General features: G+C 36.0%; 2 protein-coding genes across 2 annotated transcripts in view; both read left to right on the forward strand.

Annotated features, from left to right (window-relative positions):
• ireb2 (iron-responsive element binding protein 2) overlaps positions 1–8,902 on the forward strand; it is a 35,766-nt gene extending 26,864 nt beyond the window's left edge. Inside the window, exons 16-21 of the mRNA XM_056451595.1 lie at positions 2,776–2,880; positions 3,346–3,488; positions 3,747–3,894; positions 5,475–5,597; positions 5,703–5,888; positions 7,991–8,902. Coding sequence (XP_056307570.1) covers positions 2,776–2,880; positions 3,346–3,488; positions 3,747–3,894; positions 5,475–5,597; positions 5,703–5,888; positions 7,991–8,104 — 819 coding nt within the window. The 3' untranslated portion in view covers positions 8,105–8,902. The remainder of the gene's footprint in view (positions 1–2,775; positions 2,881–3,345; positions 3,489–3,746; positions 3,895–5,474; positions 5,598–5,702; positions 5,889–7,990) is intronic.
• A 2,574-nt stretch (positions 8,903–11,476) lies between these two features.
• The window catches only part of psma4 (proteasome 20S subunit alpha 4), an 11,277-nt gene continuing 4,883 nt past the window's right edge, over positions 11,477–17,870 (forward strand). Inside the window, exons 1-8 of the mRNA XM_056452168.1 lie at positions 11,477–11,557; positions 12,161–12,186; positions 12,272–12,314; positions 12,405–12,567; positions 14,259–14,336; positions 15,406–15,494; positions 15,591–15,721; positions 17,809–17,870. The exon at positions 17,809–17,870 is cut by the window's right edge and continues 62 nt beyond it. Of these exons, the coding sequence (XP_056308143.1) occupies positions 12,184–12,186; positions 12,272–12,314; positions 12,405–12,567; positions 14,259–14,336; positions 15,406–15,494; positions 15,591–15,721; positions 17,809–17,870 (569 nt within the window). The 5' untranslated portion in view covers positions 11,477–11,557; positions 12,161–12,183. The remainder of the gene's footprint in view (positions 11,558–12,160; positions 12,187–12,271; positions 12,315–12,404; positions 12,568–14,258; positions 14,337–15,405; positions 15,495–15,590; positions 15,722–17,808) is intronic.

The following is a 17,870-nucleotide window of genomic DNA, read 5'->3' on the forward strand; positions in this document are numbered from 1 at the left end:
ACTCATTTAAGTATCAAATTTCAAGTTTCGATTACATTTAGTCATTTAGCAATCTTGTACGAAGCAACTTACAATTGAGGAGACATTAAGCAATTCGACAAGATGAGGCAGCACACACAAGAAGTGCTAATTATACAAAGAAACTGTTAGTGCTGAGAGAACTATGTGCTAGAGTCCGGGAGAGAGTTTGTTTGTTGTTGTTGGTTTTTTTTTTTGTAGAGTGTTTCTACAGGTGGTTTGTCAAGCCCACTCACCTGTGTGAGGCTCGCTTCATAAATGAACAGTTTTTATCCATATTGAGAAGAATGTACTCATCAACCATGAATCTCCCCAACATCCCATTCCTACAAGTTTTATTTTTATTTTTACAGAGCCTGTATTGTGCATTATAAAAGATCATATTTTGGTTTTGACGGTCTCCAACAACAGGCTATTATGCTTGCAGAGTCAAACAACACTTTCATTGTCTTTCAATATGCATTTATTTTTACCTAATTATCCCAACGACTCCCATATGACTTGTTTAACTATTCATTCGTTCCCAAAAACCTCCTTTGCGTGAGGCTAATCTGCACTGATTGGTCTGACGACACAGTCTGCTGTGATTGGTCGACTGCTTTCAGCGTGAGACGGAAAGAAACGCCCTCCACATTTATGAAGTAGCACAGAGTATATGTGTGAGCCCAATGCAGTTAAACACCAGCATATTACTCTACTCTTAACCACAACCCTAAGTAATAAGAACGACGGCAATCATTCATCATATAGTGGCAAAAGTTGAACTATTTTGAAATTGACCGCCCCACATGTGTGATGGTGGCCATAGCAACAACAAACGGCAAAGGATCGCGAGTTCAGAAACCAATTTAAATCGGTAAACAGGGTATCCGCGGGGTCTTAATGTCTTAAATTTCAAAAACAAATTTTTAGGCATTAAAAAGTCTTAAATTCACTGAAATATTGTGTTGCATGTCTAAATAATCTTAAACAGATCTTAATTTTCCTCAGTGCAAGTAGCTACCCAATCGGGCCAACATCCATCCAATTACCAACAATCCATCTAATCACCAACAATCAATCTTAATAAAATCAGGGAAAGAACCCTGAAAAAAACAATTACACAATTCATCAAGATAATAACAGAGCAATATATCACTTTGTTATCTTCCATTCATACAAAAACCGTTTGCAGAAGTAGGGGCGAGTAAACGTAATATTTTTAAATAGGCATGAAACTTAAGGTTTAATAACAGAAACGCATTAGGTTGAATAGAAGTTATACTCAATCAATTTGGACCAAAAGCCAACAAATATATATTTTAGATTATTTATGTAATTGCCTCCACAATAAATATACTTTTAACAATGTTAAACTTGTCATTTAAAAAGAAAAAAGAGAAAGTAAAATTATGTTGAAAATAGTGGATAACTACTTTTTTGTTTTGACACATTAAAGTATGTCGCTAAGAAATAATTACTTAATTTAATAATTAAAAATAATTTATTTTTGTGGTAAGAAAAAAAAATCCATTACAAATAATAATTAGTGTTTAGCCCTGTATAAGTTTAAAATTTCATTCATAATGGTCTTAAAAAGACTTAATTTGACTTCATGAAACCTGCAGAAACCCTGGGTAAAGGAAAAAGCACGCGTCACATTTTCAACGTAGTTTTGGACGCGATATGTGAATAACCCCATAAAGATTTAACCTGAGAGATACAGTACAAGCACTTATCTATAATAGATAAGTCATTACAAGCAGCGCAGGGCGATTACAAGTTACAACACACAATTAAATACATATTCTGCAAACCACAGAAAACAAGGAAACTATTTTAATCACACTTAAATTTCACGATCCGGATGAAGAAGCTGGTCCATATGAACTGTATCAGTTACTGACAAAGTCCCTGCCAAAGTCTGATAAAGTCCCATACATAATAGTCTCTGCTGCTTCTTTCTTTAATAACCAACGGCCGACAAATTCCACGGTGCAGCGTAGATTATTGTATTAATCATCAGAGAAAAGACAGGAACAAACACAGCAAACGGTTGGCTATACTGTGGTATTAGTGTGAAAATGATCTTTAACCCTTTATTCCCCACAGTTGAATCTCAATCTCTCAGCAATCGTCATCTTCGCGTCACGATCAGTCCTATCAGAAAGGCACGATCACGTTTTACCGAATCTTCCGCACTTCATATTTATCGCACTTCATATTTGGTGATGTCCCATGTCGACGTCGATGCGTTCAGGCAAAAGATCGGAACACAACACGATTCATTTATTCGACTACGAGTTAAAGAATCAATTGCTTTTAAACACGGTGCACTTTCAGATTTAAACCTCAGCTAGATGTTTCCATTCACTTGTGTTACACACTGCATGGATGGTAATTTTCAATTGCGTGCTGACATATGATACAGTAGCACTTCAGGGAAAACCTGAGTTTTAATCCCGGCTCAAGGACATTTCCCGTCCCTACCCCCTCTCTCTCTCTCCCACTTTGTTTCCTGTCTGAAATACTGTCCTGTTTACTTAATAAAGGCCAAAATAATAAAATAAATCTATTAAAAATATGTAATTAATTCATTTATATTTCGTCCCAACCATCCACCCCGCTTCCCTATTTTATTTTGTCTGTTTATGTTTTATGTAAAAAATAAATAAAGAGAACAGTTTATTATCACTATATATGGAATTATTGAGTATCATATGTCTAGTTCATTTGAACAGTGCGTTTACTCCGGCTGATTTATGTGATTGTCTGCAGAAAGGAAGTTCGTTCTGGAATAATTTAGAGTCTGCTGAATCTGCACTTTTCCCTTGGGATCCCAAATCCACCTACATACGCTGTCCGTCCTTCTTCAGCAAAATGGTGAGTGTCATGATGTACTTTTGGAGAATATATTCATACTTTGATTATAATTTTAGTGTACTTTAGCAATTGTGGTTGTTTAATTAAAATATTTCTGTTTAGTTTTTTTCATTTAAGTTCAACTTCTGGTAACTTTTACATAAATTAAATTACTTTGTCTTAATGCTTCTGTTTAGCTTAATTGTTATTTCAGTCATTTTTAGTAATTCATTTCATGTTTTATTTTATTTATTTTATTATTATAACAATAAAAAATGTAAGTTTTTTTTTTTTTTTTTTTTTTTTTTCTTTTTAAAGCATTTCTTTTTAACTTGGTTTAATTAATCCATTATTCAATTTTATTCTTGGTTCGATTTTTTTTTTTCCCCTTAACCTTTTGTTCAGAAGCAAACCTCCACAAGTATAATTTTTTTCTCTGCATATTAATTTGACATTAACACAGCCCATATTTCTTTTTAATCTCAGTCTAAAGAGGTGTGCTCTCCTCAGTCCATTGACGGCGCATATCCGCTCCTCTTTCTGGGTGATAAAGTAACAACCGATCACATTTCTCCAGCTGGAAGCATCGCAAGAGTCAGTGCTGCCGCCAAATACCTGCAGAGCAAACGGTGAGAGCATTCACAGGACATCATGCCCCAAAATGCATCTTTAAAACCATATTAGACTTGCTGGAAGAGTGTCAAAACTTTGATTCATTCAAATTGATTGATTTAAAATAATTGATTAATTTATTAGAGTTGATTCTTTTGACCGATTCAGTGTTTCTGGAGCTCCTGCATAGCATTTTAGATGAACTTTATTATTATGTGTTATTAAATATTATGATAAAGATTATTAAACTATTATTCTTTACATGTTTGTCTCAGTCTGACTCCTCGTGAGTTCAATTCTTATGGCGCACGCAGAGGAAATGATGCCGTGATGACTCGAGGAACATTTGCCAGCATAAAGCTTCAAAACCGCCTCATCGGGAAAACTGGACCCAAAACACTGCACATTCCTACAGGACAGACGGTCAGTGGACACCAAACTCAATACGCTTCAAAATTAAACATTAAAAGATTACGATCTCGATTTATTCACTTGTGACGTTGATTCTAAATAATAGCTTTGACAGTCTCTGGTTATTAAACAGATTCAGCCTTTAGTATTTTCAGCCAATATTATTATATTATAGAATTATTATTTGGTAAAATTATCCCACATTAGTAGTAGGATAACAGTTTATTGTAGGGTAAATACTGATGTCTAGCGATCAAAATACTTGTTTGGAAGCAGCTTGGCACAGTTGTAGCATTACAGTGTTACACTAAAATAAAAAATTTGGAACAATTCTGGAGAAACTGAGACCCCAGATATTTTGCTTTAAAACAGATTAAAATAAGATTTTTTGATCAATTTCTGGAACAACTTAATTATTTAATCAATTATAATTTAACTATGGGGCAGCACGGTGGCTCAGTAGTTAGCACTGTTGCCTCACAGCAAGAAGGTTGCTGGTTCAAGCCCTGGCTGGGCCAGTTGGCATTTCTGTGTGGAGTTTGCATGTTCTCCCTATGTTGGCGTAGGTTTCCTCCGGGTGTTTCAGTTTCCCCCACAGTCCAAACACATGTGCTATTGGTGAACTGAATAAACCAAGTGAAGTTTATTTATAAACTAATTTCAAGAGGATCAGGTGCTTATGATTGCCCACAGCTGGTCCCGCATTAGCAAATACATGATTCACCAATCAGACGATTCCTAACTCACTATAAATAATCAGAGTTTCATACCTCAGTATCTCCCCAGTCCCACCCTTACTCCCTCTCCATTCTAGGTTTGGCTACACGGCAGCCCAGTGGTTAGCACTGTTGCCTCACAGCAGGAATGTCACTGATTCAAGTCCCTACTGAACCAGTCAACATTTCTGTGGAGTTTGCTTGTTCTCCCTGTGCTCGCCTGGGTTTCCACCGGGTTCCCTGGTTTCCTCCCACAGTCCAAAAAAAGTGTGACTCTTAGTAAGCTGTTTATCTCTATTTAGCCATGCCTTATCTGTCATAAATCAGAAATAAGGGGAAGTTCATCTAAATCTACCCAAGCTCAAACTCCCCTCTCGCCCTGCTAACAGAAGGGAGCCCAGGGCTCGAGGATTTTATGAGCTCAGGGGTCTCTCCCGGGCATGCCAAACAAGCTTTATTATCAATCATCAGCTAAGTGTGAACTCTTGAAATCGGCCATAGTGTATGAGTGTGTGTGTGAGAATGTGAGAGTGTATGGGTGTTTCCCAATACTGGGTTGCAGCTTAAAGGGGATCCATTGAGTAAAACATATGCTGGAATAGTTGGTGGTTCATTCCGCTGTGCCGACCCCTGTTAAATAAAGGAATCAATGAATAAATGAATAATTTAATTATTTTTAATTTAATTATTTTTTAATATCGTCCATAAAGTGATTCTAAAAAATTAAAAACAAAATAAAACAAATAAAAATTTCTCCAGAAGAAAAGATTTTATAGGAAATGCTGTGAAAAATTTGTTGCTTTAAGCATCATTTGGGAAGTATTTGAAGAAGGGCGAATCATTTTGACTTTAACTGTGCGTGTTTTCCCACCGCAGCTGGATGTGTTTGAAGCTGCTGAGCGCTATCAGAGAGATGGAGTTCCTCTCATCATCCTGGCTGGAAAAGAGTATGGCTCAGGCAGCTCACGGGACTGGGCTGCCAAAGGACCATATTTGCTGGTAGGAGACCCATATTCCTTTATCCTGAGCAAGTATTGAGCTGCTTTTTGTTCTGTTTCCTGTGATTCGTTCAGCACTCAACACTGTCTGGTTTGTGTTTCTCAGGGCGTGCGTGCAGTGATAGCTGAGAGTTTTGAGAAGATTCATAGGAATCATTTGGTGGGTATGGGAATCGCTCCTCTTCAGTTTTTACCGGGACAGAATGCAGACTCGCTGGAGCTGTGTGGAAAAGAGCGATTCACCATCAACATCCCACAGGAGCTCACGGCCAGACAGCAGATCACTGTACAGGTAGATGTCCTCACAGACTGCACAAAACGACATCACAACTAGTGTAGTCTGATTCATGATCCTTATGAACCAGTTCTGTGTTGACTGATTCACATGTGAATGACTCTTATGAACCAGCTGTTGAAGTGAATCAATACTGTACAGCGTGTCACATGCATTCTGCTTCACAAACAAATGACTCTTATGAATCAGTTCTTAGTGGTGAATGTTGCATAACTAATGCAGTGTGATTCAGAAACGAGTGACTCTTTTGAGCCAGTTCTTTTAGTGATTTGAGTGAAAGTGATTTGTGACAATTCATGAACAAATGACTTTTATGAACTGGTTTGTTTTAGTGAATCAAAATCATAAAACACCACCAGTTCGCCAGATTTATGCACAAATGACAACTGTTTAACATACAGGGATACTTCTGTAGTCTGATTCACTAGCAAATGACTCTTTTGAACCAGTGCTTTTCTGTTAGTTGAAATATAAGCAAAATCAATGTAGTGCTATTTCACAAACAAATAACTCTTATTAATCAATTGAATCTCATAAAATTATTTTTGCTGAATCTGAAACAGAACGCAATCAGTGTAGTCTGAGAAACATATAAATGACATTTACAAATGAGTTTTTATTAATAAATCAGAAACGTACTACAATCAACATAGTCCAATTCATGATCAAATGACTCTTTAGTGAATCAGAGGTATACAGCACCTCCACTACAGTCCCAATCTCAAATAAATGACTCAAATGAACAGGTTCTTTTGGTGAATCAGAAACTTAAAACACAATAAGTGTAGTTCAGCTCTCAATCAAATGATTTAAATTGACTCAAATGAACAGGTTATTTTTAGTGAATCAAAAATATATGGTGTCTCCTAATGTAAACCAAATCCAACAGACGACTCTCATGAACCAGTTCTTTTACCCAATTGGAAACAACACAAAGTGATCGTAGTCCAGCTCAAACTAATGACTCGCAAAAAAGGTTCTCTTTAGTTAATCAAAAATTTACAGCACCTTGACTGTAGTCCATTTCTCAAACGAATAGACAGGTGAACAGGTTCTTTTTAGTGAATCAAAAATATACAGCGTCTCTAAATGTCAACCAAATCAAACAAATGACTCTCATGAACCAGTTCTTTCAGTGAATGAGAAACTACACAAAATCCTTGTAGTCGAACCCTCAAACGAATGACTCGCATGAACAGGTTCTTTTTAGTGAATCAGAAATGTACACCACCTCTAATGTAGTCCAAATCTAAAACAAATGACTTGCATGAACAGGTTCTTTTTAGTGAATCAGAAATGTACACCACCTCTAATGTAGTCCAAATCTCAAACAAATGACTTGCATGAACAGGTTCTTTTTAGTGAATCAGAAATATACAGTGTCTCCAAATGTAGCCTAACCCAAATCAAACAAATGACTTTCATGAACCAATTGTTTTAGTGAATCATTGACATACCACAAAATTATTGTAGTCCAAATCTCAAACTAATGACTCGCATGAACAGGTTCTTTTTTTTTTTTTAGTGAATCAGAAATTTACAGCTTTTCCACTGTAGTCCAACTCTCAAACTAATGACTCAGGCTTTTTTTAGTGAATCAAAAAATATACCGCCCTCCAAATGTAAACCAAATCAAACAAAAGACTCTCATGAACCAGTTCTTTTAGTGAATCAGAAACGACACAAAACCATTGTAGTCCAGCTTTCAAACAAATGACTCGCATGAACAGGTTCTTTTTAGTGAGTCAGAAATGTACAGCACTTCCTCTGTAGTTCAACTCTCAAACTAATTGACTTGCAGGAACAGATTTTTTTTTGTGAATCAAAATAACCCAAACACATTGTAGTCCAGTTCTTAAACAAATGACTCGCATGAACAGGTTTATTTTAGTGAGTCAGAAATATACTGTGCCTCCAAATGTAAACCAAATCAAACAAATGACTCACATGAACCATTTCTTTTAATGAATCAAAAACAACACTAAAGTGCAAGTCTCAGACTAATGACTCACATGAACAATTCTTTTTAACGAATTAAAACATGCAGCATTTCTACAAATGACTCTTATGAACTGATTCTGTTTTTTTATTCTCTCCAGACGAGCAATGGGAAGAGTTTCATAGTCACGGCTCTCTTCGAGAACGACATGGATGTGGAGTTTTTCCGTCACGGGGGCATCCTGAAGTATGTGGCTCGCTCTCTGCTGCCATAAAGTGTAATCATATGGACCTCTGAACACCACAGCGCCACCTAGAGGCTTTCAAGAGGCCTTAAAAACTCTGAACGCTGTGCCTCTCGTTTGCCCAATCCTCCAGAGGATGTCATTATTTTGCACTTAAAGACAACAAATGTCCGACGTTTCTCTCCAAATGGTCCTCTCCACTCTCAGACGGTCGTTTCAGGGTCTGGTTGTGGAGCTTGAGCTTTGGTAGGTTTGATTTGGGCATTTTGTAATGCAGTGCCTGCGACGTGTCAAAAAAACTGTACTGAGCTTTTCCGGTGCATAAAACCGAGCCGGCGGAGGCTTCGCTCTTCCGTAATGGTGCTGATTTGATGAAGCTTTTTCTGCGCTGGTTTCTGTATGTACGTCCACATGTTGCCGTCACGCTGAAAAATAAATCAAATGCGCACTCTTGGTTCAATCCGATCCTGTAGAATATCAGTTTATTTATTATGATCGTCCATTTCATGTCTTCTCCTATTAGGAACGTGACTGAAGGAGGAAAGGAAGTCGCATGTTTAACATCTGACGGTGGCCGAGATGTGTCCTCAGCTCAACACAACGTATTAAATATTAATACGAGTGAATTTCTGAGGTGAACGATGGCTGGTTGTGGTACTTTCGCTGTGCTGTTTGCCTTGTTCGGCTTCAGTCTTTGTGTTTCTGTATGTGAAGACAGTATTTTCACTCCTCGGCACAGGGGTGAGAGATGCAGTAGATTAATAAATCATTGTTTTCTTGGATTATGCTGTTATTGTAAATAATTTTTAATAAATAACGAGATCAGCATGTTGAGTTTCTCTTTAATGTATTTATAATGCTAAAGGCTGTCACACTGTATCTTAAATAACTTTATTTCATTTTTGAAAATGTATTTTTTATTTATTTGACACGGACATCACAATTACACTGGACAACCAAAGGCATTTGTTTAAGTGTTTTAGCAAACTTGCTAATTCTTAACACCTGTCCACAGGAGGCTTGAAAAAATTGACAAGATGGAAATATAATAAAAAACATATACACAGCATTATAATTCTTTACATAACATTACTGGAGCAAAAGCAAAGGCGACATGATCCAACAAACTAACAGTAGACTATTAGTGCAAACACTGCTGTTTTGATTTTAACCACTTTTTAAGAACACTACTAAAAATATTTAATTACTTTCTGATTTTAAGCTAACAGGTAAATCATTCCACAGTTTGGCTCCCTTTACAGAGAAGACAGATTGACCAAATGAGGTCTCACACTTTGGCACTAGACCAGGGATGGGCAAACCCGGTGTCCCTGCATAGTTTTGCACCAACCCTAATCAAACACACTTGTTTGTGTTCTTGTGATCTTGAAGACACTAATTAGGGTGTTCAGGTGTGTTTGATTAGTGTTGGAGCAAAACTCTGCAGGGACACCGGCCCTCGAGGATCGAGTTTGCCCATGCCTGCACTAGACGGTCACCATTACAGTTGCCCGTGTGACTCTGTGAGAGGTTTATTTATTTATTTAAAATCAATTTTGAACACATTGTTTTACATTTGAGAATCAATTTTGGATTTAATATATTACAAATGTCTTCATTTTCAGTTATTTAAAATAACTTCAGATAATTAATTTACTATTAATGTTTTCAATTTTTTCAAATAATTTGTGTTTATAATATAAAACAATCGTTGCATGTTATGAGAAAATGCAATGCATGGCAATGCAACTTCCCTAACACTAGGGGCGCTGTGAAGCTGAGTAAGTTGTTTTTGCAAGGTGTAGAACGTTTTCAAGCTAGCTCACCCATCTTACACAGTAAAAGCTCTTGAAAACAGGCTGTTGTGAGAGATTTTTTAAATTAGTCCCTTTTGGTCTGTTAAACTTTAACAATAAAAGCAGGCACATGCTAAAAGTGAAAACCGGTTTCATATTTCACTAATCAGTTTGTGTGCTTACAATGTCTACATGTGGAAATGCGCCTATCATTCATTCCTTCATCCATTTTCTTTTCGGCTTATTAATCAAGGGTCGCCACAGCTGAATGAACCGCCAATTTCTCAAGCATGTTTTACACAGCGAATGTCCTACCAGCTGCAACCCAGTACTGGGAAACACCCATAGACTCTTGCATTCACACCCACACATACACTACAGCCAGTTTAGCTTATTCAATTCTCACCTACTGTATAGGGCATGTTTTTGGACTGTGGGGGAAACCCTTGAAAACACAGAGAGAGCATGCAAACTCCACACAGAAATGCCAACTGGCTCAGCCGGGACTCCAACCAGCAACCTTCTTGCTGTAAGGCGACAGAGCTACCCTCTGCACCAAGTTCTAGTAAATTGAATCTGTCAGTCCAGTTTTCAGAGTTGAAGTTCAGTTCAGTGTGGTTTAATTTTCACTGCTGACAGTCCAAACACTGAAGAGCAAATCCATCGATGCGCAGCTTCACAAATCCCAAACCAAGCAAGCCAGTGGCGAGGAACAACAATTCACCAATTGACGAAAGTGAAAGAAAAAAACTAGAGAGAAACCAGGCTCAGTTGGGCATGACCATTTCTCCTCTGGCCAAACTTCATGTGCAGAGCTGCAGTCTAGGTGCTGGAGCCTGGAGAACGCTGGACGTCCATCGTGAATAATCAGCAGTTATGGGTAGGCCACCGGCGGGTGTTCAGGCTGGCCCATGAATATCAATGCGGAGACTCGTCCGTCATTGTGGTCTTTTAGGAATCAGTCTCATGCTCTCCGACCGCTCCTGAACGCCAAAGAACATCAGCTCAGGATATGGCCTGGTCCAGGATTATGGATACCTTGGCATCGTCTCATCACAGGTCTTGAATCACATCAATGGTGCTGCACAATCTCTAGAGGCCTCGGGATGAGTATCCCTGGGTAGAAAAAGAGAATAACACATCACCGAAAATAACTTCCTTTCATCAGAGCATTATTTTCGAAAACGTACAGAATTTTTAACCTTCATATGCAAACATTTTTACACTGATTAGATCATTGCTGTTTCATTCAATTAAAATGTCATGACGTTTTACAACAAATTGGTATATAAATAAAAGGGATTTTATATTTGCGAGTTTTAGAAGTCAGAGTCCCGTGAAATTAAAATATGAGATAGTCAAACATCTAATGAAAATGAAATTCACTTTTCAAAGCACTTCATGGGACCTTTATTGTTAAATTTAAAAAAATAAATAAATAAAAGAAAAATGACTGTTGTAATTGATATTCCATGTAGAAAGCCTAATTAAAAATTAAAAAAAATAAATAAACAAAAGTCAAGCGCAACCACTACCCTAAAAAAACGAGCCAATCAGAGCGCTTAAAGTAAGACACGTGACTCATCCTGGAAGTGAACCCAGAGTGGACGCGCTTCTCGTCGCAGTGAGTTTCTTCAGCGGAGTCGGAGCCGCAACAGTGAACAGGCATTGCTATCACAGGCTTTAGGTATGAAAATTATAATATTCTACTATATTTTACATTCTTCACACCATATATATGATAATCCCAAACATTTTGTGCGTGTGAGAGACGCGGATTTGGCGTGAGGTGAATTAAGCGAAGGATAATTTTAAATGATATGAAAAGTTGCTGCTTCATGCTGTTATGCAGCTGCTAATGCTAAAGCTAAACACATTCATACAGGAGAAACTGATAGAAGCGTTACGTTTCACCTTTATATTTCAGCACACATAATATTAAAGTACTTTGTTATGGATAATTTAATGTATTCGTTATGCTGAATGTGTGTTTGTGTGGAATTTAGCCATTTTTCAGCTACTTTCTGTTTCATTTTGTTACTCAGTGAGTGTTTAAGCGCCTTAGATTGTGACAGTAGCACAATAAAGAGATTTAACTGAAATAAAATGATATAATTATTAATTATAATGTGTTTTAACATTAATAATATTCAGCAATTTTTCTTGTATTGCATCATATGTATTCTATTCAAATATATGTATTGACAGCAACACAAATAAACGTAATACTTATTATTAATAATGCGTTTTTGTACATTACTGATTAATAAAATTCTTTGCCTGTTTGCAGGGTTTATTTTATTTAAGGGCACTATGGTAAGTAACAATTTATTTCTTTATATTTAATACAATTGATTGATTTACATTTAAAAATTATACATTTTTGGCTTAATTTTTACAGTCTCGAAGATATGATTCAAGAACGACCATCTTTTCCCCAGAGGGTGAGAGTCTTCATAAGCTGTTTTTTTAAATTATTGTGTGTTTTATTGTTTTGAATGTTGATAACTGTTTTTTTTTATTATGTTTTGCAGGGCGTCTGTATCAGGTAGAATATGCCATGGAGGCCATCGGTCATGCTGGCACCTGTCTGGGCATCTTGGCCAATGACGGTGTGCTGCTGGCGGCGGAGCGGAGGAACATCCACAAACTGCTGGACGAGGTTTTCTTCTCCGAGAAGATTTACAAACTCAACGAGTGAGTCTATTGTGTTATTTAAATGAAATTTTAAGCATTTGTGTGACTTGAGTATCTTTAACATGGTTAAATGAACACAAACAACCTCCAAGCATTTGAATTTCTTAGTAATAGTTTTGTTACTGAAGATTAATAAAAAAAATGTTTAAATCATTTGTAATATTGGAGTAATCGCTTAAAAATTAAGGCGTAAATATTTATTTTTTGTATTTGTAGATTGATTTATTTATTTTTTTTATTTTTTTAATCCAAAGCCACTTGGTTACACATGTGTAAGGCATTATGCGATTGATCACGAAGAGGCAATACACATAAGTGCTACTAATACAAAAAGATTCTGACATGGTAAGGAAATTAAAAGCTAGGGTTTTTTTTGTGTGTTATGGAGGGTTTTTTTGTAGCCCTTTTGGCGTATTTTTAGGATGTAAGCTTATAATTTATTTCAGTTAGATTTTGAGTAATTTTAATATGTTTTTGTTTAGTTTTAGCTTCTTTTTTTGTGGTTTTTGCAATGTGCATTTATTATTTGTATATTTCTATTTATCTTTTTTTTATTTTGGGTCTAGTATTTAAAATGTGTTTCAGTTTGTGGACTTAATTAAAATCAAGTTTAATAAGGCTGAATGGTAATTTTATCAGTTTTAGTCAGTAGTTTTTTATATTTATGCATTTAAGTATTAGCAATTTTTACTACTTGAACTTTCAATTCAAATTCAATTAGTTATCAATTCTAATTTGACTTTGTTTTTGGTTCCATTTTGATTCATTTCAGTGTATGGTTGTTCAGTTTTGGTCAAATGTAATGCTTTTTCACTTGGTTATAAAAGCTAATTTTAGTTTGCTTTTAAATGTAAGTTTTCATCTAATATTTCTGTCATTTCAGCTTTCCTTTAAATGTTTTTAGTCATAAAGTAATGGATAATGTACATCTAACCAGTTGTTCTTGCAGAATAAAGCCTGACAGGTTTATCAGCAGCTGTAATAAAAGAATGAAGCTCGTAATTCTGCGTTAACAACTGCATAGATGTTCATAATCCCACTTATTCCATGTATTCTTATAGACATAAAACACTGATCTGAGTAAGAATAATATGCCTTTAGTTAGACATAAAGCATGTAGAAATAACGTCTGAATGCAGCCTGTTGTCATTATTCAGTCACAAGATGGCGACAAGAAAAGCGCATAAAATGTAGGTTATACTGGCTGTTTTATTTTTAGTTGACTATAAGTCATATATTTTATCTTTAATAAACATAAACAAAACATCTTTAAAAAGTCAAAAATAGCTTTCAGTGTATAACCTCATATACATTTCCCTCTGGTTTTAGTCTTTTTATTATATTTATATTTATTACTTTTTTTTTTCTTTGTTTAAAATGTAATATGCCTAATATAACACCATTTCTGTATTTTTTCTGATGTTATAAGTTTCAAAGTGGCTGCAGTCTTTTATTGTTAACTGCTTTTGAAATCAATAAAAAAGGTAGGTCATATGAATATACACACTAAAAGTCAAGATGATTCAAAGTAGCCCGCATGAGCCCAGATGTTATTCATTTAAGCGGTTGTTACCTGGGAATAACATACCATGGAATATCTCTATTGACCATGCAGAATCAAATATTCCAGACAGCCATGTTGTAATTTCCTATACTATATCTCACTGCTGTGTGTTGACTGTGTGATGCAGAGACATGGCCTGCAGTGTCGCAGGAATCACATCAGATGCAAACGTTCTCACAAACGAGCTGAGACTCATCGCACAGAGGTCAGTCAAAACTCACCAAAACATACGACTTTAAAGGAACACTCTACTTTAAAAAAAAAAAAGCTTTTTACAGCTCCCATTGGGCTAAACATTTGAGTTTTACCATTATTTGGGTCTGGTGGGAGCACTTTTAGCTTAGCTTAGCATAGATTAGACTTTTCTGCCTGCTGCAGTCATTATGTGTGCTCTGCTGTGAGCATTAGTCTGATTTGGACACAGACCGGAAACAGAGGAGAAATTTGAGAGAGCGACCTGAATGTCATTGTTTGGTGCCCTACAACACTCTAGAACAGGGGTGTCCAAACTTAGTCCTGAAGGGCTGGTGTCCTGCTAAGTTTAGCTCTAACTTGCTTCAACATACCTGCCAGGAAGTTTCTAGTATACCTTGTAAGAGCTTGATTCGCTGGTTTAGATGTTTGATTAGGTTTGGAGGTAATCTCTCCAGGACACCAGCCCTCTAGGACCGAGTTTGAATACCCCTGCTCTAGGACAACAGATTTGGATGTCAAATTGGACCTGCCTTATTAGGGCTCCACAATACATTGACATTGCAATGTGCTCATCCACAATATGGTCTGTTTTGAGTCAAGTTTATTATTTGCATGTGTATTTAAAGTGCCGGAAATAGTCTACTACTAGTGTTACTAGGTAAGAGCCCTGCGTAATATCAATGCTCCTGCTGCAGCCATGGTACAGCAGCAAATGTCCTTGATTATTACGCCAGAATGAGAGTATAGTTCTGTATCTTTTTATTTTCGTCAGTCGGTACATGATGTAAATACAGAAGAGTCAAACTTTAAATAGGAAAATTATTGAAACTCATTTTTGAGTGAGATGCTAATGGTCTAATCTGATTCAATGACTTGTGCTAAGCTAAGCTAAAAGTGCTCTCGCCTGATTCTGAAATCGGTTCAATTAATAAATAAAAATGGCAAAACTAAACTGTTTAACTCAAGGAGGCTAGTAAAACGAGCCTGTTTCCAAAGAGAGTGGAGTGTTTCTTTAAAAATGACCATGCGTTTATAAACGAGAGTGAATAGATGAGAATTTATGAATGTGTAATGTTCAGGTACCTGCTGCAGTATCAGGAGCCCATTCCCTGTGAGCAGCTGGTGACGGCTCTGTGTGACATTAAACAGGCCTACACACAGTTTGGAGGTACAGCAGTCAGCAGTTTTACATTATTAAGAATTTCTGGCAGGATGATGGTGAAGTTTTGTGCAGGGTGAATGTAAAGCGTGTGTGTTTTGTCAGGTAAGAGGCCTTTCGGGGTGTCTCTGCTGTATATGGGATGGGACAAACACTACGGTTTCCAGCTTTATCAGAGCGACCCCAGCGGGAACTACGGAGGCTGGAAAGCCACGTGCATCGGCAACAACAGCGCAGTGAGTGAAACTTCTCTTCTGCAAATGTCCTATTTGAGCTAATGATGCACTTTAACAACACACTTTTTCTTGATTTCTTAATTAAAAACAATTTTTGCTTTAATGTTTTGTGGTTTAACATTTTTATTTATTTGGTGAGGCTCATTTTTGTTAATTTTTTTTTTTTTTTTTACATTTTTCTACTTGCCTTTTTTATTGTTTTAGTAACTTTTAGTAAAGCATTTCAGTTTGGTATGAAAGTTAATTACATTTTTTATATTATTTAAAAAATGTTAAATAATCGATTTTTTTTTTTTAATTTATTTATTTTTTTTTTTTCTTCTATATTTTTTTCATTTATTTATATTATTTATTGTTTATTTTACATGGACATCACAATTACACTGGATAAACCAAATGCATTTAAGTGTTTTAGCAGACTTGCTAATTCTCAACAGCTGTCCGAGGGAGGCTTAACATAAAATGAAAATAAAATAAATACATATACATTCATTTATTTATTCATTTTTTTTTTCGCCTTGTGGGGTCACCACAGTGGAATGAACTGCCAAGCTTATCCAGCATGTTTTACGCAGTGGATGCCCTTCCTGCTGCAACCCATCACTGGGAAACACCCACACACTCTCACACTACAGACAATTTAGCTTACCTTTACCACATGTCTTTGGACTGTGAAACCCACGCTAACACGGGGAGAACATGCAAACTCCACACAGAAATACCAACTGACCCAGCCGAGGCTCGAACCAGCGACCTTGCTGTGAGGCGAACGTGTTTTTATTTTGTTTAGTTTTTTTTTCAAAAATTTTTTTTTTTACTTGATCTTTCATTTCAACTTTTAACTTTAAGCATTTTAGTTCGATATGAATGTTAGTTTTATTATTTTTGTTATTTAAAATATGTTTACATTCAATTACTGTTTTAAATATTTTTGTATTTATTTTTTACTTTATATAATTTGTCATTTTAGTATTTGCATTTATTTATACTTTTATTTATTTTTTCAAATTTTAGTACTTGTAATAGGACATTACAATTAATTGTCATGGTATATTTTTTATTTACTTTTTAAGTTTAGTAATGTGCTGATGGATTTTTAAAGTGTACTTATCTTTATTGTAATATTTCAGTCAGTTTTGTATGCACGCTCAGAATAATTTTATAATTATAGAAAAGTGGTATTTCTAAAATGTGGTTGATGTGAAAAACTTGATCTGTTTTTTTTTTTTTGCCGTGACATAGCCGTAAAAGCTGAAATGGCAATAAAATTAAAACTTTCTCTCTCCATATGCACGCTCATTTCAGTTAGTTATCAAGGCTAGGTTTGATTTAATACAATTTTAATTGTTTTTATGGGACTTGTTTTTGTTTTTCTCAATGTTAAAGACAGTTGTAAGTGTCAATTTGGGTCAAATGTAGATAGGATACGCGGCCGACCGGAAGTGCAATATGCACATCAATATAGCAGCATTTTTAATAACAATAATTAATATTTTTACAGTACTGTGACGCTTGGGTTTTGGATTGGGGTAGGGACGTTAAAAAATACAATTTATTGGGTAATTAAAAAACATAATAATACTCCGTACAACTACTGTTTTTACGTTACTGTGGTTGGGCTGAGGATACACGTTAATAAAATACATATAACGGGAAATTTAACAAATAATATAAATCATTTTCATTTCGGCCACAACCATATCTGATGTAGCAACAACCTTCAATTTCTGCCCTTCATTTTATATCCATGCAGGTTGCTTTCAGTTTGTTTTTTTGCCTTTGTATGAAATTAACCAGACATCACCACTAGGTTTGAGTTTTCATTTGTTCTAAAAATTATTCTGTGACATATTAGACACCCGATATATCCTATGTAATAATGTTGTGATTCAACCAGTAGATGGCGACAACAGGCCAGTCCTAAATTCACCATTTCTGATGACTCCTAAAGAACAAACAAATGCTGTCAGAACACTTCAGAGACTGTGTGTGTGTGTGTGCGTGTGTGTGTGTGTGTGTGTGTGTGTGTGTGTGTGTTTTGTGTGTGTGTGTTGTGTGTGTGTGTGTGTGTGTGTGTGTTCGTTCAGGCTGCTGTGTCGATGCTGAAGCAGGACTATAAAGAGGGAGAGATGACTCTGTCTGCAGCCCT

The sequence above is a fragment of the Danio aesculapii genome, chromosome 25, assembly GCF_903798145.1.
Source record: "Danio aesculapii chromosome 25, fDanAes4.1, whole genome shotgun sequence".
NCBI classification, from domain to species: domain Eukaryota; kingdom Metazoa; phylum Chordata; class Actinopteri; order Cypriniformes; family Danionidae; genus Danio; species Danio aesculapii.